At 39.6% G+C, this 25,453-nt stretch overlaps 3 protein-coding genes and 1 pseudogene across 6 annotated transcripts; 1 reads left to right on the top strand and 3 right to left on the bottom strand.

The window, feature by feature from the left end:
* Positions 1 to 1,099: 1,099 nt before the first annotated feature.
* LOC126625398 (DENN domain and WD repeat-containing protein SCD1-like) lies at positions 1,100 to 18,367 on the top strand (annotated as a pseudogene).
* On the bottom strand, positions 10,172 to 15,002 carry LOC126625397 (uncharacterized). Of its 4 annotated transcripts, none has more exons than XM_050294505.1 (2): positions 12,846 to 15,002; positions 10,172 to 11,930 (listed from the first exon to the last, which is right to left on the bottom strand). In XM_050294505.1, the coding sequence occupies exon 2, from the start codon at positions 11,128 to 11,130 to the stop codon at positions 10,456 to 10,458; it is 675 nt and encodes a 224-aa protein (XP_050150462.1). In that variant the 5' UTR covers positions 11,131 to 11,930; positions 12,846 to 15,002; the 3' UTR covers positions 10,172 to 10,455. The 4 variants fall into 4 exon arrangements, 3 of the variants coding, with proteins under 3 accessions (XP_050150462.1, XP_050150461.1, XP_050150463.1); XM_050294504.1 differs by having other exon boundaries at positions 10,172 to 11,953; positions 12,870 to 15,002; XM_050294506.1 differs by having other exon boundaries at positions 13,063 to 15,002.
* LOC126625396 (uncharacterized) lies at positions 18,166 to 20,728 on the bottom strand. Its single transcript, XM_050294503.1, has 4 exons — positions 19,846 to 20,728; positions 19,554 to 19,625; positions 19,235 to 19,447; positions 18,166 to 19,111 (listed from the first exon to the last, which is right to left on the bottom strand). Exons 1-4 carry the CDS (start codon positions 20,624 to 20,626, stop codon positions 19,017 to 19,019), a joined length of 1,161 nt encoding a protein of 386 aa, XP_050150460.1. The 5' UTR covers positions 20,627 to 20,728; the 3' UTR covers positions 18,166 to 19,016.
* A 639-nt stretch (positions 20,729 to 21,367) lies between these two features.
* LOC126625395 (uncharacterized) lies at positions 21,368 to 23,445 on the bottom strand. Its single transcript, XM_050294502.1, has 3 exons — positions 22,460 to 23,445; positions 22,046 to 22,117; positions 21,368 to 21,917 (listed from the first exon to the last, which is right to left on the bottom strand). Exons 1-3 carry the CDS (start codon positions 23,334 to 23,336, stop codon positions 21,610 to 21,612), a joined length of 1,257 nt encoding a protein of 418 aa, XP_050150459.1. The 5' UTR covers positions 23,337 to 23,445; the 3' UTR covers positions 21,368 to 21,609.
* Between the last annotated feature and the right edge of the window lie 2,008 nt (positions 23,446 to 25,453).

The raw sequence follows: 25,453 nt of genomic DNA, 5'->3' as shown, positions 1-25,453 counted from the left end.
ATTTTTTTTTCATCCTAGAGTCATACCTAAAGTGTAAATTTTGGGACAGTCTCATACATCCGTTAGTTAAACTGTTAGTTCTCCCGTTAAGTGATGATGTGGCGCCCTGATTGGGCGCCACGTGTCATTAAAAATATTAAAAATTTATTTAAATAAAAATAATAATAATAAATAATTTTTTTTTCTTCTCTTCTTCTTGTTCTTCTTCTTCTTCTGGGTTCGGTTTCTCTTCTTTTTTTTTTTTTTTTCTTCTTCCTCCTCCTTCTCCTTCTTCTTCCTTCTGCTCCTCCTTCTTCTCCTTCTTCTTCCTCTTCTTCCTCTTCTTCTTCTGGGTTCGGTTTTTTTTTTTTCTTTTCTTTCTTCTTCTCCTCCTCCTCCTTCTTCTTCCTTCTTCTTCTTCTTCTTCCTCCATCTGGATTCAATTTTTTTTTTCCTTTCTTTCTTCTTCTTCTGCTCCTCCTCCTCCTCCTTCTTCTTCCTCCTTCTTCTGGGTTCGGGTATTATTTTTTTTCTTCTCTTCCTCCTCCTTCTCCTTCTTTAAAGGTGCGTTTTTTTTTTTTTTTTTAATATTATTGAGGAAGAAGAAGGAGAAGAAGAAGGAGGAGGAAGGAGAAGGAAGAAGAAGGAGAAGGAGGAGGAAGAAGAAGAAAAAAAGAAGAGAGAAACCGAACCCAGAAGAAGAAGAAGAAAAAGAAGAAGAAGAAGAAGAGAAGAAGAAAAAAAAATATTTTATTATTATTTTAATATTATTTTTATTTAAATAATTATTTAATATTATTTTTATTTAAATAAATTTTTAATATTTTTTAATGACATGTGGCGTCCAATCAGGGCGCCACGTCATCACTTAACGGTAGAACTAACAGTTTGACTAACGGATGTATGAAACCGTCCCAAAATTTACACTTTAAGTATGACTCTGGGATGAAAAAAAATTGATGTACTAAATGTTGAAAACCACTAAACATGAGGGTAGTAAACCGTATTTTGCCCTTAATTATATACTTTCTATTTGTCTTCAAAACCTAACAAATCAAGGGAAGCAAAGTAAGGAGGGTGGAGCATCATATGAAGGAGACGACGGTAGTCATCCATCATCCGATAATCACAACCTTTACCTTTTGCTAAAAATCATCAAAATTGTATGTTAAAAAAATTCAATTGCAAAACAGAAAAGAAAAAAAGAACATTTTTATTTCTTGGAGAGGTGGAGAGTGATTGATAAACAAAAGAAATTCAGTTCTTGATGAATACATATGATTGTTTGCATGATGGCGTTCAAATCCATGACTAATCTAACAAAATCTATTGTTTGATCAAAAAAAAAAAAATTAAGGTTTGAATTTTCAGGGTTGTATTGTTTTTAATTTGGAGGGTATTAGACTATTAAAGTGTGATTTTAGTTATATTTGAAAGTTTTTATAAAAACTGACATTTATGAAATTAGAGTCTTAATTTTGATTATTTATGATAAATTCTCGAATATAAACTAAGTGGTTGAAGTGAAAAAATATATTGGTTGTGTTGTACTGTACGTATGCCTCAAAGAAATTTTTTATAGAACGACAATAAAATCAGTAATGCTTTACGACATGGAATGATGAGAGGTTAAGTATCAACCATGCACAAAATAAGTGTAAGGAAGACGACGATTTGAGAGTTGAATGCATGGGAACACGAGAAAGAATGGATTTCTTTCTGGTAACATTTAATGATTACGATTCAGTTCACCCGGAAAAAATGATTGAAATCCAAAGGCGCGAGCTTCAGCGGCTGTTGACAGATTGAATCCAATTGAACCAGATCTCAGCTCCCCATTCTCTCTCTCTCTCTCTCTCACATACTATCTCTGTGTGTAGAGAGAGAGAGAGACGATCGTTGACCAATGGCTCGGATCTTCGAGCACTTCGTGGTGTGCGGGATCGGACCCGAGATTCGGACCCGAGATGGCGCCAAAGGATTCCACGGCTTCGGCACGTATTACCAGACGTCTCTTCTCGATAAGTACCCTCCGCCCAATCACACTCTCTACCCTCCTCCGCCGCCTCAGCTCCCCACCGTAAGTGCCACTCCGCCGCCACAACGGCCCAATCTTCACTGCTTCGATTTCTGCTCGTCAAATTTTTGTGATTGATATGATTGTTTTTTTGTGATGCAGTGTGTGTTGCCGGCTGGTGTTTTGTTCTATTCGTCAGGTTTTGATTCCAATGACGCGTACACTTTTCCACGGAGCTACCCCATTGTTCTCACCGGTACGCTTGCTTTGTGCTCTGCACTCTGCTCTATGCATTCTTCGAGAATCCGCTTCAATGTTATTAAACTTGTTGAAGAAATTATTGAGCTTTGCATAGTTTAAGTTAGTGTTGTAGTCTCTAAACTAGAGCAACGACGAGTAGGTAATGCGCAGATTTATACATTTAGGATTATGCGAAATTTGTGGAAACACAAAGTTTCAGAGGACATTGGAGCCGTTATGCTAGCGGTTTTCCTGATTAGTATGTTTGAACTTTAAACAAAGCTTTAGAATTTATATAGAGCTGTTTATTTTCTGTTTAACATTAGCACATAAGTTAGTGTTGTTGCTTAGAAACTAGAATAATGACACGAAGAGGTTTTACACACATTTATACAATTAGGGTTGTGCGAAATTTGTGATGACACGAAGCTCGAAAAGATATCGGAGCCATTATACGGGTGGCTTTCCTATTTTTTATGTTTAACTTCAACAAAGCTTTAGAATTTAGATAGAACTAGTTATTTTCTGTTCAACATTAGTATGTAAGCTAGCGTTGTTGCTTAAAAACTAGAGAAATGGCACATAGAGGTTTAACACAGATTTATACATTTAGGTTATGCGAAATTTGTGATGACACTAAGATCAAAAAGATATCAGAGCCATTATACGGGTGGCTTTCCTGTATTTTATGTTTAACTTTCAGTAAAGCTTTAGAATCCAGTAGAGCTATTTATTTTCTGTTCAACATTTAGTATTGTTTTCAGCATCGTTTTCATATTTATTTTATTCTATTGTTGCAGTTACTTTCTTGCAAGTATGTATGTAGGCATGTCTTATTGTTTCTCTCTAAGTTTGGATTCCTAATTTGCTGCAGAGGGTGATGGGACAAAAATTTATGTTAGTTGCATTTCTTTCCGGGACCCAGTCAGTGAGGATATTGCTGAAGCTTATTGTATACCTGCAAATTCATTTGCCGATAAATGTATCTGTCTTATTTCACGGTCACCCAGCGTTCGTTTACTTAAGAATGCACTGGAAGAATTATTTGCACTTTGTTTTTCCCCTAATGGAAGTAGGTGAGAATCCATTGCTGGTAAATTTTGATGGTCTTGTATGGAGATCCGTGGTAAGAATCCTAATGTTTTATGAAATTTGCAGCAATGGGAAGTTATTGCATCTTTGGTGTCCACCGTACCTTTGCCTACTCCAGGAAAAGACTGAGTTCTGTTTGCTATTGACAATTGTCTACTTTCTGTGGAGGCTCCACCAAAGGATGGGCTCCCCCATGTTGATGTACAGTTTCCATTTTTTTTTCCTGTTTCGTTATGAGTATGCTTCTTCCTTTTGTTGAAGATTTGATCTGGCTGTTCAATAACCCGATGGCATTTCTTTAATGCAGATATCGTTTCAGCCATTGGTCCAGTGCCTAGATGTCGACAACTTGATTAAATTTTTCACTGCTGTATTGCTGAAAGGAGAATATTGATCCGATCAAACAAGTAAGCATCTTACTTAAGACAATTTAATGCTGTGCAGTTGTGCATCTTTTAGATAACTTGTCCTTTATTGGCAGATATTCACTTTTGACCCTGTATCGGAAGCCATTTGCCATTTACTTTATCCATTTGGGTGGCAGGTAAACTTTGATCTTCCGGCAATGCTTTTTATGGGTCTAGAAAAAGATGTTCCTCTTCCCTTTATATATGCTTCATTTAGTTTGTCATTATGGTGGTGGAAAAATTTCTTATGCTCCGACGTTTCCACCAAACTTATTTTTTGTTCAATGGAATAACTAATGCTGTAGTAGTATCGTTTATGCTTCTTGTATTTGACTCTTGCCTCTTTTGTGCATGTTTATTGTGCTGAAGCAAGTCTACATTCCGTTACTCTTTTTCAGTGGAGTAGACTATATTGATGCGCCTACACCATATATGATGGGTCTCCATTCAGGCGTTGATACATCTACTTTGGCCATGGATGGTGTAAGTCATTCTGCATAAATTCTACTTTTGTCAATTTATAGTTATTATAATCTACATGTGCTGGTTGAACAATATGTATCGTGGTCTTATACACATTCTATGGTTCTTAGGTTCCCAATCAGCATAGGCAATTACAATATGTTGGGAACATATTCCATTTGATTTAGGTTTCATACATTTGTCTTACAGCTCTCTTTTTTTACCTTTTTCTTTTGAGTTAGTTTTATTTTCTTTTTCTGTGACTTCTTCTATCACGTCTTCCAAAAGATTACAAAATCATGATGAAATTTTGTTGTATGTAAGAAGGTTAAACTGATGTAATATTTATTTCTTGCCTTCCTCCTGTGGTTCTAGGTAGTTGTTGTTGACCTTGAGTGTAATCGCATCACAACAACGGAAGATATACCTCCAATCCCAGAGCCAGAATTGGGCAATTTGCGTGGAGAGATTGTAAGAAGAAATATGAACTTATAGACTAACTCATCAGCCAAGAACATAAGGACTAATCAACTAAATCACAACCCTTTTATCGTGTATGTAATGTGAATGTGAAAACAGAAACAATTGCACCAGTACATACCTGAACAAGATTTGTTCTATAGGGTCGTACCTTTACATCCTTAATTTCTAAGGAGACAGGAACTCAAACCTGGTTCTGCATTGTTCGATCCCGATGAAGAAGCCATTGCAGCCTCTGTGTTCGAAACCTTCTCCTCTTTTACGATCACAATAGCTTCTCTAATCAATAGGACTTAGAACAACATAAGCTGATATCGCAAGAGCAGTGGTTTGAACCATAAATATTAGTGCTCCTCCATCCATTCCCTATCAGAATTGGACTAGGATTCAAAGACATACAAACCATAAAGATTCATGAGACCTTATAAAGTTCCAACACAAAGTTCTTTTCCAAAACCAATTGGAACTTCTCTCAAGTCTGTATTCCTTATCAGATTTAGACTTCTTTATAATATCAATTATCCAAAGACTTGTAAGAATCATACTCATACTCTTACAGAGATATCAAAACTATTGTATCCAAATGTTGTGGGGATAGATCAGATCAAGGAAGGTTTATATAGTTCATCTGAGCAATTTTCTAAAGCTGGCAACAAACCTTGGGGAGAGGATCACGACCTTCAACTTAGGTGATACTTGGGTTCCAAAGGAAATGATTATGAAGTACTAATGATAATAACATTTTCTCATTCATGTAAAACATGAGATGTTGATGTCTTATTCCAGAGGTTCCACCTTTGTAGTAAAAGACCAAGTGCACAATTCTGCCTTGATTGATTTTAAATTTTGTGACCAACATTGCAGATTACAAACAAACATCTTGCTGTCATTGTTGTTCACTTGATTCTTTTTGCTTTTTCTTAAACTTTAACTTAAACTTTGGAGAGGTCTTGAAGCTATGCAATCACCTTAGAACTGTTAACCAGTCGGTGGTTATGCTCAATGTCTTCCATCTGAGCTATGGCTACTTGTTCTTCTAAAGCCTGCCTGATCAGAGATTATTAAGTTTTCACGCAGATTCCTTGTGTTTGATTTCTTGTGCAGATTAGTGTTCTTAAAGTTCTTTGCATCGCTTTTAAGTGGCTACCGCAACTTCATAGTATGAAACTTTTATCTAATTTGATCGTGATTTGGAATTAATAATTTGTATTTGTGGATTCATTTAAATTTTATTTGGTATACTTGTTTTTTTTTTTTTTTTTGCCAAGGAAATTTCTGCTACTCATTTCTTCAACACTCAAGGATTCTTGACGATGCGCTCTCGATCAACTGGCCAACCACCAGAATCCATGGTATTTATTTTCATTGAACCCATCTTTGTCTTCGAGATACCAATTGACATTGGTTATATTGGTACTGTACTCAGTGACTACAATAGTTATGACCGTTATTGTAATTGTTGTGATTTTTATTCTCAGTGCTACTGAACATGTTTGCAGAATTTCTAGCAGAGCAGGCAATTGTTTGTGTGTACTGTTCGTTTATTCAATGTGTTTATGTTAACTAAATTTTTTCTTTCAGTATCATTTTAGTCTTCATTTCTTGTACTGGGTTCCTAGTGTTATACTTATTTCTGTGTTGGTATTTACAGCTAACACAGTTTCTGGATTCACATGGTTTCATGGATTATCTAGAGAGAGGTTTGGATTCTGAAGAAAAAACACTAATAATCTACTTGACAAGTTACAAGATGCACTTAGACGGGGCCAAAATCCTGTTTCAATTCTTCCTTCAAATTCAGTAGAGCCTGAGATTATAACGATTGCAGATATAGATGTGAGAAATTCAGGTGAATTTGATGTTCTGTTCATCTAAGACTGAAAATTATTAAACAGAAGAAGATATTAAAGATTTTAAGTTTGATATGGTTGGCCACTTAGTACTACGGTCTAGTGGTATTCCTCTTCACTTGTAAATGAGAGGTTTTATGTTTGATTCTGGCCAAGGGCAAATTTGAACCACGTTATTGCTAGCCCATTGTGAGGCTAAGCCTACCCCACCTCCCCCTTAGTGTAGATAATATCATTTGTTCAAAAAAAAAAAAATACAAAAGTTTGATATGGTTTTGCTTTTTTCCTCATTTTCTCTGGATTTCAGGAGCAGGTGCCAAATACACATATGATCGGTTTCCCTCAAACATTAGGACAGAAGAGCAAGAAGAAAAGAGGAAGCAGATCCTGGCTGTAGCAAGTGGATTATCCTCTAGGTATGTACATGGCATGTTATTGCACATGAAACAATGACTGTTCTTGAGATTAGCAACTTTAGTACCGGTGGAGCAGTGGGATTTTAGAGGCTAGTTATTTTTATCTTGGCTGGCCATGAAACCAAACAATTCTTGGTCATTTGAAGTTGGGTATTGCTTTGTCAGTACTGAAAACTTATACACATCTAATGGGGCTTCTAATCTTGCGTCCTTCTCATGTTTCTCCCTCAGCTCACAATCTGTTTCTAGTGGTAAAGACTCTAAATCAGAAACCCTAACTCCACTGGAGAGGGCTGTAAGTTCTATACTCCAACATGATGTGTAGTAGTGGTAACTCTACTTTAGAGCTTTCTTAACTATATTAGTTACTGGTCATTCAGGCGGAAAGGGAGTGCATGGTTTTGGACATAAAAGTTAAGCTGCAGGTACCTGTTAAATTTTTCTGTTATTCAATTAGTGGTGGACAAAATCTTTATACTTGATTAATATTTATTAAGTTCTACAGATATGTAGTTTTTGACATTTTCACTTTAAATGTTAAATGATTTTATTGTGTTTGACGACCAGGGTCTGTGGCTGTGTCTTCTGAAATTGGGACCTACTGATGATCCTCTTTCTTCATTTGAATATGGCACAATACTCGGTATGATTCTCTGAGTGTTCAACCCTAACATGTAGAATGACCAGGCACAGTTCTGATGTCTATTTCTTGGAATTCCAATCTGCTTTGTGGTTCAATGGACCCGTTAATTAACAAGCTTTACTATGTTGGCTTTGCAGCTTTAATTGAATCTGATGCTGAGGGAATTGGTGGCAGTGGGTTTGTTGAATGTATAAGGGAGCACATAAATCAGGGATGGCACTGTCAGTTGACTGAAGAACAATTTCTTGCTGTTAAGGAATTGGTATACAAATAACTCTCATTATTTTCAGAAGATGGGTCTAATTTAGTTATAATAGTGAATCGTGAAGATCTTGTAACATAAAAATCTCCTTTGTTGAACTTTTGTTTTTCCAAACCTTTACTTCTATGGTTTTTGTAATCCAGCAATAAAACAAAACATTTTCTCAGTTATAAACTAGATCACGGTTTCAGGGCACAAGTATAACCTACTTTCCTTCCAAAACGCACATACACATGAGCACTCCTTTATATTCATATTTCTGTAGAAGACAGATAGTTGACTATTTATTTAGTCAGTTTTGCATGCTGTGTTTTATCCCACTGTTGTCATTAGGCTAATGCTCTTTATAAGATGTATTTTTTTTTTTATAATTTGTTTTTTCAATTTATCATCTTCAACATTAACTCATATTTGAATTCAGCTCAAAACAGCTATCAGTCGTGCAACTTCCCGAAATGATATGTCGACCATCAGGGATGCCCTTGAAGTATCCGCTGACATGTATAAGAAGGATGCGCATAATGTTTCAGACTACATTGAGCGTCATCTTATATCTTTGTCCATCTGGGAGGAATTACGGTATGTGGTTACAAGTCATTTGCCCCTCAATTTTGAGCATATATTATACTGATGTTTATTTTTCCTTAGCAAAAAGTTGTTGGTTCTTCTCATTGATCTATCACACTTGTAGGCTTTCCCATAATCTGTGTCCAATTTTTAACTTAGGTCTCTGTTCAGTAGTGGAAGTAAGGGGTCTACGCTATGTGTCAATCAGAATTGTTATAACGCCTTAAATTACCAGTCTTCCTTGAGGCTCAGAGCTGTAAAACTGTTTACATCACGACAATGTGGATATTCAAAAGTAATAAATAAACCAGATGACAAGAAAGCCATTATTGAATTGCTGCGTGGTTGTGAGCTGGGTGCAACTTTGGGTTTTTCTGAGGTTATTCTGGAATCTGACTCTTCCGAGGCGATTTCTTGCCTTTCAAATTCTTCTGAGAATGGCAGTTGGGAGACTGTTCCTACTTAGCAAGAGTGAAGCTCTTGGGGGAAGCCTTCCAGAACCGTCGCTGGTCTTGGGTCCCAAGATCAGCCAATATGGCGGCTGATGCTCTTTCGTCGCGTGACTGTGCGGAGATGTGTGATGTTGTTTGGGTCGATAGGCCTCCATCTTCGCTTGTTTTTGTGTTAAACAATGATGGTCTTCCTTGTCCACATTAGCTGTAGGTGGTAGTGTGGGGGGTGACGCCTCAGCTTAGCTGAAGCGTCTCTGTCTGTAACTCCTTGCATTGCCCTCCTACTTTATCTTGCTGTTTGTTTGCCTCCTCGTAGGCTCTCTTGTTTCTTGTTTGGCCTCTGTGCCCTGGAATGCACTTTCCTTGCTCCCAAAAAAAAAAAAAAAAAAAAAAAAAAGAAAGCCATTATTGATGGTAACATACTTGCAGTACTTGACAAGCTTTACTTGCTCTTGTTTATAGGCCTGGCCGCCTTAAGTAAATTTATAAGATTCTTGAGATTTGTATTTTAGTTCCTATTCTTTTGCACTACATAGTGGCTTTCTTGTCTTGTTTAGTTGTTTATAGCACCCAAGTTTTTATTTCTTTTTGTTAAAACTGACTTATTACTACATTTGTCCTACCTAGTTGTCTTACAAGTGAATTGTTGGTTCTCTGTCTGTATTAATTATTTGTCTATCTATATTTTGCAAGCTCGTTATCCAACAAAAATCACAATTGTAACATTATGTATTTTTATGATTTTGCAGCTTTTGGGAAGGGTACTTTGACTATCTAATGGAAAGGTCTTCAAACAAGTATGGATTTCTTCCATTTATCATTTTTTTACTTGGTAGATAAATCTACTTAATCATGCATTTTGGATTTACTCGCTAATGACTTTATTTGTACAAGCCTTGTACCTCGGACTTAAATAATAAGCTTAAATGAAGCTAGTAAACAAACTTCAAAGTAGCATATAGTTGGTCTTCTACTTAGTGCACAAGAAATAAGAAACTTATATTGCAGCATGTCATATGTAATCTTTTGCAACTTAATGTTTGTTTTTTGTTGTTGCATCAGGTCGGCCAACTATGCCTCTTTGGTGGCTGCGCACTTAATATATGTGGAATCACACATGGTGCTGTTTCTTCTTTTATATTTATACTTTTTATAGCACTTGCAAACTTTTTCATTCGTTTATGAGTTTTTTTTATGTCAACATGAAGGCTGGGTTGGGAATTCCTGATACTGATGCTTGGTACATTATTGAAACGATAGCAGAGAAGAACAACATAGGATACACACAATATATAAGTAATTTTTTTTTCTTTATTCCCACTCAGTGACTTGGATTTTCCAAGTCTCCAACCGAGAAGTTTTCCTCACTCGGGAAATTAAGGGAACACTACCCCAACCTACATGCTCCACTCAGAAAGCTTCAACATACAAGCTTTAACAAAAGAAAATTCAAAGAACTTAGCGAAGAAGGCTTTGGTGTATTTAACACAATACGTTGAAATGAAGGAAAGCTTATTTATTGATATCCCCGATAAGCTACAAATATGTACATATACATGAGTCAAAATAAGCACACAAGAGGGAGCCTTCACAAAGGTTGCTTAGGAGAAGTCTCAGCAGTCGGTAGAGCCCCAGAAAGAGAAGGCACCGGAGGGGGATCATTTGGAGCCTCAGTACTGGACAGAACCCTAGAAGGAGGAGGCATCAGAGGTTGATCATTTGGAGCTTCATTACGCGGTACAGCCCCAGAAGACGAAGGCAATAAATGCCTTTGGAACAAACCCACAAATCTCTGATGATCAAGTAAAACCTGACCATCAGTTTCCTTCATCTGGTCAAGCTTCCTCTTCATGTTTGTAGCATAGTCATGTGCGAGCCGGTGCAACTGTTTATTCTCATGCTTGAGCCCTCTAATCTCCTGTTTGAGACTCATCACTTCAGCCGCCAATGATTCAACTTGGCGGGTTCGAGCAAATAGGCGTTGGGCCATATTAGACACAGAACCTGCACACTGAACACTGAGAGCCAGCGAATCCTTAACAGCTAACTCATCAGACCGTTTGGAAAGTAGTCTGTTATCTTTGGGAGTGAGAAGGTTCCTGGCCACCACCGCAGCGGTCATATCATTCTTCATCACGGAATCCCCAACGGTAAGAGGACCAGTAGGGGAGACGAAGGATGGGCGCCATATGTTGTCTGGAGAAGGCGGGGCTGCCTCTTCAACAAGGTTCAAGTCAAAACGACGGTCGGAGGGGCCAGACATTTTCAAAGGTGTTGAAGAGAGAAGAGGTCGGACAAATCAAGATCTTAGAAGTGCAAGAATGAAGCTTCTACTGGTGGAGATTCAAGTGTGCTTTGGAACTTAATGCCAGCCCCTATAAAAATCTGCACTCGACGAAGCTTCAGAAATCGAAGAGGCGCCTGCTCAGAAATCGAAGAGGCGTTTGCTTTCTCAAAAGCTGGGCTGCTTAGAGATCACGAGGGTTGATCTCAGAAATCGAAGAGGCGTTTGCTTTCTCAAAAGTTGGGCTGCTCAAATACCACGAAGGCCGATCTCAAAAATCGAAGAGGCGCTCGCTTTCTCAAAAGCTGGGCTCCCCAGAGACCACGAGGGCCGATCTCAGAAATCGAAGAGGCACCTACTTTTCCAGCCTTTTCCAGCCTTGTCAGCACCTGTCACACGCACACTCAGTTTTGCGGAAATTATGGGCATTCTGTCAAAGACTTCTGGGGAAGTAGAAAACACATGAATCTTACTGTTCAATCACCCACTTCCCACACGCAACAATAGCTCATGGGTACCACAAATAACTTTGCCAAAGTTCTCTGCCAAAGTTGAGCACGTGAAGCTTGCAGCTCCCACTACATCGCTCTGACCAAGAAGGGTAAAAGAATAGCAAAGAAACAGCACTAACAAAGTTTAGACCCATAAATTTTGAAGGTCTAGCTACCATATTATTACCCACAAGGGTAAAGGAACAGTACCACTGCTGGATAATTGGAAAGTCCCTGTGTGTCAACCTCTGTGCTTCGTGGCAAGGTAGACTAGCAAACATGCCCAACCTTTACTCACATTCGAGAAAACACTCCCAATAAGATTGCTTGCTCCAAAATCGAAGAGGCACCGTCCTCCGAATCTCGAGAGCCAGACTCCCAACATGACTACTTTCTTAAAAATCGAAGAGAGGGTAAAGGAACAGTACCATTGCTGGATAATTGGAAAGTCCCTGTGTGTCAACCTCTGTGCTTCGTGGCAAGGTAGACTAGCAAACATGCCCAACCTTTACTCACATTCGAGAAAACACTCCCAACAAGATTGCTTGCTCCAAAATCGAAGAGGCACCGCCCTCCGAATCTCGAGAGCCAGACTCCCAACATGATTACTTTCTCAAAAATCGAAGAGACACTGCTCCCCGAATCTCGAGAGCCAGACCCCCAGCATGATTGCTTTCTCAAAAATCGATGAGGCATCGTTCTCCGAATCAATCGAAGAGGCGCTCGCTTTCTCAAAAGCTGGGCTGCTCAGAGACCACAAGGGCCGATCTCAGAAATCGAAGAGGCACCTACTTTTCTAGCCTTGTCAGCACCTGTCACACGCACACTCAGCTTTGCAGAAATTATGGGCATTCTGTCGAAGACTTCTGGTGAAGTAGAAAGCACATGAATCTTACTGTTCAATCACCCACTTCCCACACGCAACAATAGCTCATGGGTACCACAAATAACTTTGCCAAAGTTCTCTGCCAAAGTTGAGCACGTGAAGCTTGCAGCTCCCACTACATCGCTCTGACCAAGAAAGGTAAAAGAATAGCAAAGAAACAGCACTAACAAAAGTTTAGACACATAAATTTTGAAGGTCTAGCTACCATATTATTACCCACAACTGTAAAGGAACAGTACCACTGCTGGATAATTGGAAAGTCCCTGTGTGTCAACCTCTGTGCTTCGTGGCAAGGTAGACTAGCAAACATGCCCAACCTTTACTCACATTCGAGAAAACACTTCCAATAAGATTGCTTGCTCCAAAATCGAAGAGGCACCGTCCTCCGAATCTCGAGAGCCAGACTCCCAACATGACTACTTTCTCAAAATCGAAGAGAGGGTAAAGGAACAGTACCATTGCTGGATAATTGGAAAGTCCCTGTGTGTCAACCTTTGTGCTTCGTGGCAAGGTAGACTAGCAAACATGCCCAACCTTTACTCACATTCGAGACAACACTCCCAACAAGATTGCTTGCTCCAAAATCGAAGAGGCACCGCCCTCCGAATCTCGAGAGCCAGACTCCCAACATGATTACTTCCTCAAAAATCGAAGAGACACTGCTCTCCGAATCTCGAGTCATACCCCCAGCATGATTGCTTTCTCAAAAATCGAAGAGGCATCGTTCTCCGAATCTCGAGAGCCAGATACCACAGACCACTTTTTCAAAGTGCTCTGACAGAGTTAAAACATGTGAAACTGGCAGCTCCCACTACCGTGCTATGACCAAGCAGGGTAAAGGAATAGCATTACTACTTGTTGTTAGGGAGACTCCTATATATGTCGACCTCCATCCCCAACGGACAGGCAGACCTGCAAAAATGCTCAACCCTTCATCATATCTGAGAGGGCACTCCCAACGAAGCCTTTCGAAATATTCAGCTTTCTTTCCCCCCGATAATACCTCTGCAAACAAGCTATACTAGAGCAAGAATATCTCATATCATCAGGGTTAAAAGCAAGAGTATCCCATATCATGCTTTTTCCCTGTCTTTTCTTTTGGCCTTGTTTTTACCTGCAAGACAAGGAGAAAGAGAGCAATCAGTCAGCACTTGGAATCAAGCTTCCAGCCAGGAACTGACTGCCTGGAACCCCTTACCTGATTACTTACCTGGCATTGCTCTCGAGTACTCATCTTCAACATCTTATGTTTCCAGGGAAGATTCCGCATCTGCTTGAGGAACAGATAGGGCAAGTGCGAAGGATACAAGGAAGCATGTGGAGACAAGCGTAACAGCACACGTGCCGATACATTCATTACCCTGTCAAAAGCAAAAGTATCCCATATCAGCAGGGTGGAACGTACTCTAGATTTGATGGACTTGTTTTGACCCTCAAATTCTTCAGTCGGCCTTATACTCTGGAGGAAACCAGAAAACCCTCCAGCTCAGTTCAAGAATAAGCCTGTGGAAAGTTACTTCTTCAAAAGCAAAAGTATCTCATATCATCTCTTCTCATTTTTCTTCTCTTTATCCTTCATGCTGCTGCAAGATGGGGAGAAGGTGAACAATCAGTCGGAGCTCTGATTGCTTACCTTGTCTGTCACCTCTTTCAGCAGACCCCCTAGCTCGGCGACTTGGGGGACTCCTACTACATGGTTTGTATCGCGCTTGACCAAGCCTGAAACTACAAGTAAGCTTCAAGTGAAATTGATACATTACCTTGTGCATCTCCACCAGTTAAAGATACCACCCCTGGATGGAGGAAGAGTACTTCCAGAGAAGATGCCACATCTACCTATGAGACAGATAAGGCAAGTCAAGACGACACCACACTCCGATACTTAGAAGTTTCGTGATTACGAGATCATTCTCCCACAATATTTCCTAATGTCATTTGTACTAAATCATTCACTTGTACTCACTAAATGAGAGCTTGAACCTATGTACTTGTGTAAACCCTTCACAATTAATGAGAACTCTTCTATTCCGTGGACGTAGCCAATCTGGGTGAACCACGTACATCTTGTGTTTGCTTTCCTATCTCTATCCATTTATATACTTATCCACACTAATGACCGGAGCAATCTAGCGAAGATCACAAAAAGCGATCGTTTTCGCTACCTAGGATCTATCTTGCAAGAGAACGGAGAATTAGATGGAGATCTCAACCATAGAATACGAGCTGGATGGAAAGAGTGCATCCGGCGTGTTGTGTGACCGTCGTAGGCCACTGAAGCTCAAGGGAAAATTTTATAGGACGGCAATAAGGCTAGCGATGTTGTATGGCACAGAATGTTGGGTGGTGAAGCATCAACACGTACACAAAATGGGTGTAGCGGAGATGAGGATGCTTCGTGGGATGTGTGGGCACACGATAAAGGATAAGATTGGGAATGAGGATATCCGAGGTAAAGTAGGAGTAGCCGAAATTGTAGGAAATATGAGAGAAAATCGGCTCTGGTGATTTTGAACATGTGCAAAGAAGGCCGACTGACGCTCCGGTTCGAAGATGTGACTACGGGACAGAGGTTCAGGGCCGAAGGGGTAGAGGAAGACCTAGGACAACTTTGGAAGAGACTCTAAGAAAAGACTTAGAGTACTTGGATCTAACGGAGGACATGACACAAAACCGAGCGCAATGGCGTTCTAGGATTCATATAGCCGACCCCACTTAGTGGGAAAAGGCTTTGTTGTTGTTGTTGTTGTTGTTCAGTTTATCCAGTTCTATTTAATGTCGCACTGGTATCCTTTTCTATTTTTCTGTATGGGATTATAATTTCCTCAAGATTAGGTGCTCACTGTTGGCTAGATGATATTAGGTGCTCTCTGTTGGTTCTGTCTTCAGTGATGCAGGCTATTGGTTTAGCTCTCAAATCCTGAAGTTTTCTTTGGTTTTTCGATCCATTGCTGATGGTGTTCCTTGGTTTTGTATATTTCAGATAAAGCTGAGAGGGTTCTTGTCGCATATTGAGCACCGACTCATTGGTTGTTGGGGAATCACTAATTTCAAGGGTCAATCCATGTTTTCTCATGGATTAGCATCTCCACGTTCAAAAGATGCTACAGTTGAGAATCAGCAGCCTGCTGAAGCTTCTGGTGTTGGAAGGAGCTGGGTTCAGAGCATGTTCAGCAGGGATCCTGCATCCAGATCCACCTCTTTCAGTCGTGTTCGTAAATAGACTTCTGATGGTGGCTCTTCAGGTATGTTTGTTGCTAAGATTATGTGCTTGCATGTGATGTTTTATTATCTGCATGCACGTCACCATAGTTTCTTGTCTTTAAGCTGCAAATGAAAAGGGGACTCCTCGAAACCGAGATTTGTCAGCCACTGGCCAGAAGAAAACTCAAACCAATGTTCGCTTACTTAGAGGTCATAGTGGCTGCGTTACTGCTTTACATTGTGTAACTAAGAGAGAGGTTTGGGATCTTGTGGGTGACCGTGAAGATGCTGGTTTCTTCATCAGTGGAAGCACAGACTGCACTGTAAGCTCCACATATTTACCATACAATTCCATTGCAAAGGAATCTGTCCTGCAAAGCGGTATTATTAATTCGTTTCAGCAATCTTTCAGGTTGAGATCTGGGATCCTAGTTTTCGTGGTAATGAACTTCGGGCAACCTTGAAAGGACACACAAGGTTTTGTTGTTTTCTACTGTTCTATTTTTCTTAACATCATCATGACATCATTTTGTTTTGTTTTTTGTTCAGTTTCTGGTTTAATATTCTATTATTAAACTTTTAAAAATCAACTTTGGTGTTACTAATTTTTTTTACAGTTTGGTTGGCTTTTTTTGCATGCCCACACATGCAGTGTGCATTTGTCAAAACCATTCGTTTTAGTAATGACCAATTCAGCTTATCTAAATGTCCTTCCTGTCATGTCCTTCCGGGCCTTGTTACAGAGCTGTCCGTGCAATAAGTTCTGATCGAGGAAAGGTAGTATCAGGTTCGGATGATCAAACTGTTTTAGTATGGGATAAGCGAACTATTTTCGAAATTAATATCTCGTCCTTGATGTAGACTACCTATTGAACGTTACTTCCTACGGTCCATCCTCGTAGGTTAGCTGTGCACGCATGCTGTCTGGTGAACGTGTACTTACTGCTGCTCATGATGGAACTGTAAAGATGTGGGATGTCAGAACTGACACTTGCGTGGCAACTGTTGGTCGTTGCTCTAGTGCTGTTTTATGTATGGAATATGATGACTCCACAGGAATCTTAGCAGCTGGTGGTAGAGATGCGTATGTATATCAACACTGATGATTAAGCATGCTCATAAAATTATGAATTAAAAATTTATCCAATGAATTTCTAGAGTTTAATCCTTTGAGTTTTTGCATTATCAGCGTTGCAAACATCTGGGATATTTGTGCGGGCAAGACAATGCACAAGCTTGTAGGGCACACCAAATGGATTCGGTAAGCTAAAGTAGCATAACTTTTCCAGATTATGTGTTAATCTTGTGGATTCTTGAGTAGCAATGTATTTTATACGTCAACCTTGCAGGTCGATTAGAATGGTGGGAGACACAGTTGTTACTGGTAGTGATGACTGGACCGCAAGAATGTGGTCTGTTTCCCGAGGAACATGTGATGCGGTTCTAGCATGCCATGCTGGCCCCATATTAAACGTTGAGTATTCCACACTTGACAGAGGAATAATTACAGGTTGCCATTTTACATCCTGTTCTGTTTGCATTGTTATTTCCCTAGATTGCCCCAAAGATTTTTGGTTGCAATGCTTTTACTCTTGCCAATAGGAGCTACTGGAATTATACCATGTGATTTCTGTTCCAGGTTCAACTGATGGGCTACTCCGCTTTTGGGAAAATGTTGAGGGTAAGAGCATTTAATCTCTGGACTCAAGAGAATTTTCATTCATTCTTTCATGTTCGACTATATTATTGAAAAAGTTCAAGGGAATACAAAATAGTGTAGGTTGGATGCTACAAGATCGTAAATTTAATCACATAATTATGTCAGAGTTTGTAGAAGCGATTAAGTTTCCCTTCGAATTACCGTCAGATTGAGATGCATAAATTCCAATTAAAAGTAAAGCCTTTTTCAATGCTACTGTTGCTTGTATGCAGGAGGTATAAAATGTGTAAAAAATGTTACTGTCCACACTGCTGCTGTATTGTCCATCAATGCTACGGAACACTGGTTAGGAATTGGAGCAGCTGATAATTCCATGCCTCTTTTTCATCGTCCTCAAGAGAGACTTGGTAGCTTCTCTGGCACGGGATCAAAAATGGCCGGGTGGCAACTATATCGAACACCACAAAGAACAGTTGCTGTGGTATGAATTTCTGACTTTCCCTGCACCGAGCAATTTTATTCCTGCAAGCAAACATCCCTTTCTTTTTCGGTTTTACCTTTACTTGTGCGTGTAGCGTATCATCGTAAATGATTAGGTAGAGGTCTCGATGATTTATTGTCGATGGCTATTGCTTCCCCAGTTTTAATCCCTTTCTTGTGCTATCCAGGTAAGATGTATTGCTACGGACCTCGAGCGGAAAAGGATATGCAGTGGCGGTCGTAATGGACTTCTTAGGCTTTGGGAAGCCACCATAAACATCCAAGTTCTTTGTGCATTTGTGTATTTACGCCGAATATTAAATTTCATAGGTTTTGTTTTTCAAAAAAAAGAAAGAAAAATACTTTTGCGGTTGCTATACGTTGTACCTACCTACGTATTTTCTGAGCTGTAAAATTTACTCGTTCAAGCTAAATACAAAAACGAAGAGAAGTTGGGGGTGTTTTGTTGTTGCCCCATTTCTTCATCATTATACAAAATAGTATTTCTTGCTCGATGCTGTGCGCTTGCAAGTTTGCTTGGTTTGGTACTTTTAAGTCGCATTTCCAGCACCAAATTACTGTTGAGTATTACTTTCGCAAGCGGCGTTGCATGCAGTTCTAAGGAATTGATCTAATCCTCATATAGCCAATCAGTTCTATGGTGGAACTCCCACTTTTTTCATGGACAGAGCAGGTTGTCTCATATGCAATGCCAAACAGCCACACCTGCAGCACGTCAACTGATTTGTGTTGTCCACGTATTAAGCTTGAAAATTAGCCACATGTGAGGGTATGTTGAAAGTATGGTTCCACATCTGGGAAAGAAGAGATCTTGCATGTGCTTATAAATAATTAGACTACTCTCCATATTGTCAATTGGTTTTGTGGTGAAATCTCAACTTTTTTCGATTATGATGTCCTGTTGATTTTGCCGGAGATTGGATTGTGGTGGAGTAGTTGTGTGAAATTTGTCCCTTCGTACAAAATTTTCATTCACATCGATCGGTATATACATTGACGATCCATCCCTCTTCGCCACCCCTCTATAGGCAAGTCAAACAGGAAACTGAACCATCTTCTTCATCGGTGTATCAAAAATCACGACGAGCATGAGGCACGATCGATGAGGCCATACTTCGTGGTTTGGTCAATAGCCCGTCATTCTTTGGGTCGTTGGCGGACTCATAGCAGCTTGCCGCTTTTGCTGCATCCTCTGAATTTGCTCCAAGTTTCCTACCCATCCTACAACATACAAAATTTTCAGAAATGAAATACCTGATTTCAATTCGTTTGCTTTTAGAATCTCATTTTCGTATACCAGAGAAGTTTAGAATATTGCTTCGTAAGTATGTTGAACTCTGGTACCTAAAGTAGGGTCTAGGCCTCTGAGCTGGAGCTCCCTATGTTCTTGGCAGAGAGCACACCACTCGCATAAGAAGTGAGTGATGCAATCCGGAGCGGGGCTTTCGGGCAGGTCGAACTTGTTCCTTAGCTTTTTCCGGTATGTGCACGATAGCAAGCATGGCACAAAGATGCACAGCATGATCAACATGTAAATCAGTGCATTGGCTGCACAAGCTGTAAGAATGACAACACAAACACCACACCAGCCGTTAATCAGACCAGTATTCTAGACGTTAGTATTGCTAATTACGAAAGTTGAACATTGATTCAGTCGACTTACAGCTTCGACCATTATTGACGATCTCTGCAATCTGACCGAACGTCCAGCATGGGCACAATAGCGTCATGATAGCTGAAATAATCACAATAAGAAATATTAGTGATGGTGTCAAAATTTCATATAGAAAGGCCAACAGACCACAATTAACCACACCGGTACTGTCTCCAAACTTTCATCTTACCTCGTTGTAAGTAGAATTGGAACCATTTAATATAATTCATATATAGTTTATATTCTTCAAACAAGTAGTAGGAACTAAATGAAGATGAATTAAATTGGGACTTGGGAGTACCATTTGGGGGATCCTCCATGCACTCGAAGAGCCCTGTTTTCCAAGTTCCATCGATGCCTGGCAGAGGCAGCAGCACTGGTACGTATTCAATGTTTTGGATGGGTACTCCTGTTTCAGCAAAATGACTGTTACAATGCAACGCCGGCAGGAGTTGATTTCTTGCGGTAGAAGCATGATTATAATACTGCAGCTGCAGCTGCTGATGAGGAACAATTTGGTAGGCAGCGGGAGGAGGGAAAAGCACTTGGTGTGAACTATAATAAATTGCATCAGCAGAAGCATCTCGATGGTGGCGATGATGATAATGGTGAAATGCATCGGCCGAAGCAGCTCGGTGGTGATGAGGAGGAGGATAATATGTACGTGAAGGCACGTGCGCGTTGTAATTATGGTGAGGCCAATTGTTAATCTGCTGGTGCAAGATGAGATTAGCACTATTGAGGTTTGAGGGTGGGAACTGTACTACATGTAATGGTCGGGCTTGTTGATGATGATCGTGATCGTGGTCATGATATTCCTGATGATCAAAGCGTGATGTCCCGGCATTTTCATGGGAAGAGGAAGAGGGGTTTGCCTGATGATTATCGGCGTCGGGATCAGGACTAGGTCGTATGTTAATAATGTTGACGTGGGAATTTATATTAGAGTTATTTGGAGGGGGGAGTTGTTGAGGTTGGTGGTGATGGTGGTGGAGTTTTTGTACATGTACATGTAGTGCCGCTAATTTTGACGTTTGAGGGTGGAATACCAGCGGCGCCGCCTGATTTGGTTGATCTTCCATTTGATCGTTTTGTTCTTAAGGACTTCCTATATATGAGATCAACCTAGGGCGTCCCTTTGTCCTGGGAACAGGGGTTTGACCATCAATGGTACCCAATGGACAAAACAATTTCGACAAGTACTCTTTTATATACAGACGAGAAAACTAAGGACAACCTATCACTTTACTTTTCTATCCATACACGCACACATTATCAACACGGTTGACAGCAAAGATGCATTGACTCCAGCTAACTAGCCTCTAAATATACATAATTGTCTGAGATAATGAAAATTATAAAACACAAAATTACCTTTTGTTCTAATTTGAATGGAGAGAATTAAACTCATATGGAAGGGATGATCATATTGCTTTGATTAATTGGTCTAATTCATGTATGCATCTTTGATATAAAAGATTTCATTTGGATAATTTTATACATCATTGACACATAATGTTGTCATACTTTATCAATTACAAGTAATTATTTATTTAACCTAATGAAATTACCAACTTGTATAAAAATGAATATGTCAACTTACCACTAGACCTAGCTTGCGGCTGCACACGTTGCATTCAAATCTTATTAACATTCCCAAATACAAGTTGTGATTCTGGCTGAATTTATGTGTGTCTGGAGTCAACAGGCTCGGAAATTCGGACCGTTCAAGAGAGAGAGAGTTTTGAGCCTTTCAAAGGCTTGGTTTTGTGTGGAATTGGTCAGTGGAATAGGCTAATGGGAGCTGCAAAATTTAAATTAAGTAGTCCAAATGCCGTTCTTTTGAATTTTCAATACATGAAAATGGAAAATCGTCCAATATTACAGCAGTAAGGAAGCCATACATATTCATAGTATCCACAATTATCAATATACGAAAGTAAATATAACACAGAAGAAAGAAAGAAAAACAAAAGTCTTGAGGCATGCATAAGTAAAGTAGTAAACGCAAGTAGAAGTCTGCAAATGGTTGTGATAGTTCATCACAAACATTAATTTGTTTGAATCAATATTGACTCATATTTTGGTTCATTGGAGGCATCATCATATTAACCTTCGGCTGCTGCAAGCTGGGATTCCTTTGCACATTTCCTATCCATCCGATTGAAGGGTCAATCCCTCTGACTTGAAGTTCCCTGTACTCTTGGCAAAGAGCGCAGGGTTCGCAGAATAAATGGGTGACCCAATCGGGTGCAGGGGACTCGATTAGGTTGTATTTGCTGCGCAGCTTTGTACGATACGTGCATGACATTATGAATGGTACCCCAATGAACGCTGCAATCAATCCGTAGAACAATCCGCTGGTCGCACATGCTACACATTAATATGGATATGTACATTAATATCGCAAGCACAACTCGGGTTAGTTCTCACATCAAGTCAAATCTTGTAACATGATATGAAGTTCGAATATTAGATATATGTTTTGGAATTTAACTTACATGATGTGCCGTTATCCACAACCTCTGCTATCTGGCCAAACGTCAAGCATGGAACGAAAGCCGTTGTGAGAGCTGAAATGTCATAGTAATGTTTTTAATAAATCTGCATTCATAGTTTCATAAATATGATAACTAGCTATACATTGGATGTGGAAGGAGAAATAATAAGGGTGTGACTGTTTTTGAGTTCAAAGTGCTTGACAATAAAACACTTTTGACGCATTTGGAAAAATAAAGTTAAAATTTCTTTTGTGTTATAAAAGCACTTTCACTTTCTGGAGAACATTAGGGAAGCACTCGAAAAAACTTCAATTTTTAGTAACGTGCGTGTTTCTAATAAAGTGTTTTTTACAAATTAAAGCAGTCACAAACAAGCTCTAAGATATGTATGTATGTATGTACGTACGTACGTACCATTCATTGGATCATCCATGCAATCAAATAACTCAGAACTCCAGGGCTCAGTGCCAACATTCTGCTGGTAAGGACTCGGCTGTATTGGAACCCCTTGAGCAGCATAACCATTATTAGGCTGCTGTTGTTGGTATTGTTGATTCTGTGTGGAAAATTGCACTGCCGGCTTCTGATATTGTTCATTATAATTCGTTGGAGATTTGGGAGGATATAGTGCTGGAGACTGGGGAGGATATTGTGCTGGAGATTGGGGAGGAAATTGTGCTGGACATTGGGGAGGAAACTGTGCTGGAGGTCGTTGGTTCCCCATGCCCATTGGTTGTGGTCCTTGTGGAGGGTAGGCCGCCCCAGGTTGGTTAGGCACATTTGCATACATGGGATTAGGGTTTGGATTGGTTTGCATATTATTCTGGGGTTGGGGTGGAAACTGTGCAGGCCTAGGCTGCTGATAGTTTGCTTGTTGGTGGAATTGTGGGTTTTGTGGTGGGAACTGTTGCGGGCTTTGAGGAGGAAATTGCGCTGGCTGAGGCGTTGGAGTCTGGTAGGGGTTTTGTTGTGCAGGACCTTGTGGTGGTGGGAACCCTACCGGCTGAGGCTGGGATGGCGGTAGTTGCTGGAGGACTCCTTGCTGTGATTGTGGTTGTGCTTGTGCTTGTGCTTGTGCTTGGGGGTCATAATTATTTTGAGGTACACTGGGTGGCGGTTGTGGTGTTGGTTGGTATTTATCTTGTTGGTTTTGGTCTTGGCTGGTGGTTTCAGGCACTTGTTGGTATTGAAATTGTTGATCAGCTTGTAACTCATACTCCACCTCCACCTGAGGTTGGTAGGGTTCATAATCACCCTCGAAAGCAGACGGCTCTCCTTCTGGATTTCCCATTAGCCTAGCTAGCTACTCCCTCTCTAATTTTCTTTTTGATGGGATCTCAGAGAAATAGAGATATATAGAGACAGGGAGCTGCGGATGAAAACAATAGTTGCATGATGTACATTAATATATATATGTGTATATAAATATATGTGCCACTCCAACTAATGAAAGGAACATGTTGTGCAATGGAGGAAGCTTCTTACTAATTAACAAAACCCTACTTGTCGGATTTCTATCGGAATATATATCAAAGTCATACATACAAACAGCTATTTACAAAGCTATTGAAAGTCAATGATCTTACGAGAAAAAAGAAATGCCTAACAAAACAAATAATTTTAACATCGATGTCCAACTTAATCACATGTACACAGTACAACTCTTCAATGAAAGTTAAGTTTACTTGGTCAAATTTCTGATAGAGACTTTACTTTCTTCTACAGATACCTTCTTTACGTGAGAGAGGGGATAGATTATATGGATTTGTTCAACTTCAATACTTATCGTGGGAAAGTCGTGGTGCTCGCTGTATAGTGTCTGGTGGATAATAATGCAGTGCATGGAATTGCAGAAGAGTTTACTTTGACCAGAATGTCATTAGATTCTTGCAAAATGCAGAAAAATGCTGGTAGCTAGTGTTAGAAATAAGGGAAAAAACACAACAGTACATAAGATCACAGTTATAAGCATGAATGTATAAAACCATATAGTACTAACCTGAAGCAGCAGACATGATACTAAGGTTATAGGGTAAGGAAGTTTTCTCCACACACAATCAGAATGTTCTTTACTGATGAATAGGGTAAACAGCACTAAAGAAGAACGCATACTATGTGTGCAGAAACATCCATATTTATATCACTAGGGTTTCCTACTAATTTGCCTATCATCGAATAGTCAGGAATATCCCATAGCTTATGATATCAATTATGTTTCTTAACATGATATATAAGTCTTACCAAATGAGGCCTCCTAATTAGTTGCATGTGATTAAGACTTCAAATCTCATTCATATCAGGACTCCCACATATTTGGCCGAGAATCAACTTGTTACCAAGTTGATTGTCGTGTAAGTCAACGGATGGGATTTCATTGATACTCAAATAATCTTACATTCTCCCACTTGAGTTTCAATGAATTCGATCCTGATACGACTAGAAACGGTGATCACTAAAGTCTTACAAAATTTGCAACAGATACCTCTTAAACAACTTGTCACTCTCATCTCAAATGCTGGACTATAGAAAACTAAGTGAAGTCATTTTTCACTTGCACTCTATAATCACACACACTTAGACGAAAAGCACTATGTTGCAGACAATACCATGTTTTTAAGTTGATGAGTCTAAATATCAACTTCTTAAAATTTGAATATTACAGAAACTAACAAAATATTCTGTTTATTCAGGAAATGATATGATGACAAAATCTTAAGTTTGGAAATAAACCTTTAACAACGAGTTCGAAATATTCAGAATAAACTTGGAGAGACATTTGAGTAGTTTACTCCCACTCATTCACGGAATCAAAAGTCTCCTTAATCCCCATGTTAAAAACATGTTTCTTGAATACTCCCACTGACAAGGCTTTAGTCATAGGATCAGCAAGCATTTGATGAGTGCTGATGTGTTCTATACTGACCAAATTCTTCTTGACTTCATCCCTGACTTTCAGATATTTGATGTCCATTAATCTGCAAGCTAGAGACCTCTTATTATTCTTGGAGAAGAAAACTGCAGCCTTGTTGTCACAATATATTGTTAATGGCCTCTCAATATTATCAACAACTCTCAAACACTTGGTGAAATTTTTAATCCAGAAGGCTTGCCTAGTGGCAACATAGCAGCCTACAAATTCTGCCTCCATTGTCGAATAAGCAATGGCAGTTTGTTTGGAACTTTTCCATGACACTGCTCCACCAACAAGAAGAAAAACATAACCACTGGTTGACTTACGGTCATCCACACAGCCAGCCAAATCAGAATCTGTGTAAGCAACCAGTTCCAAGTTGTCAACATGATTGTATGTGAGCATGAAATTCCTAGTTCTTCTCAAGTACCTCAGAACTTTCTTAGCAGCTACCCAATGAGGTTCACCAGGATTTGATTGAAACCTCCCCAACACAC

Source organism: Malus sylvestris, chromosome 6, assembly GCF_916048215.2.
Source record: "Malus sylvestris chromosome 6, drMalSylv7.2, whole genome shotgun sequence".
NCBI classification, from domain to species: Eukaryota; Viridiplantae; Streptophyta; class Magnoliopsida; order Rosales; family Rosaceae; genus Malus; species Malus sylvestris.
This window is presented reverse-complemented; position numbering and strand designations above follow the sequence as displayed.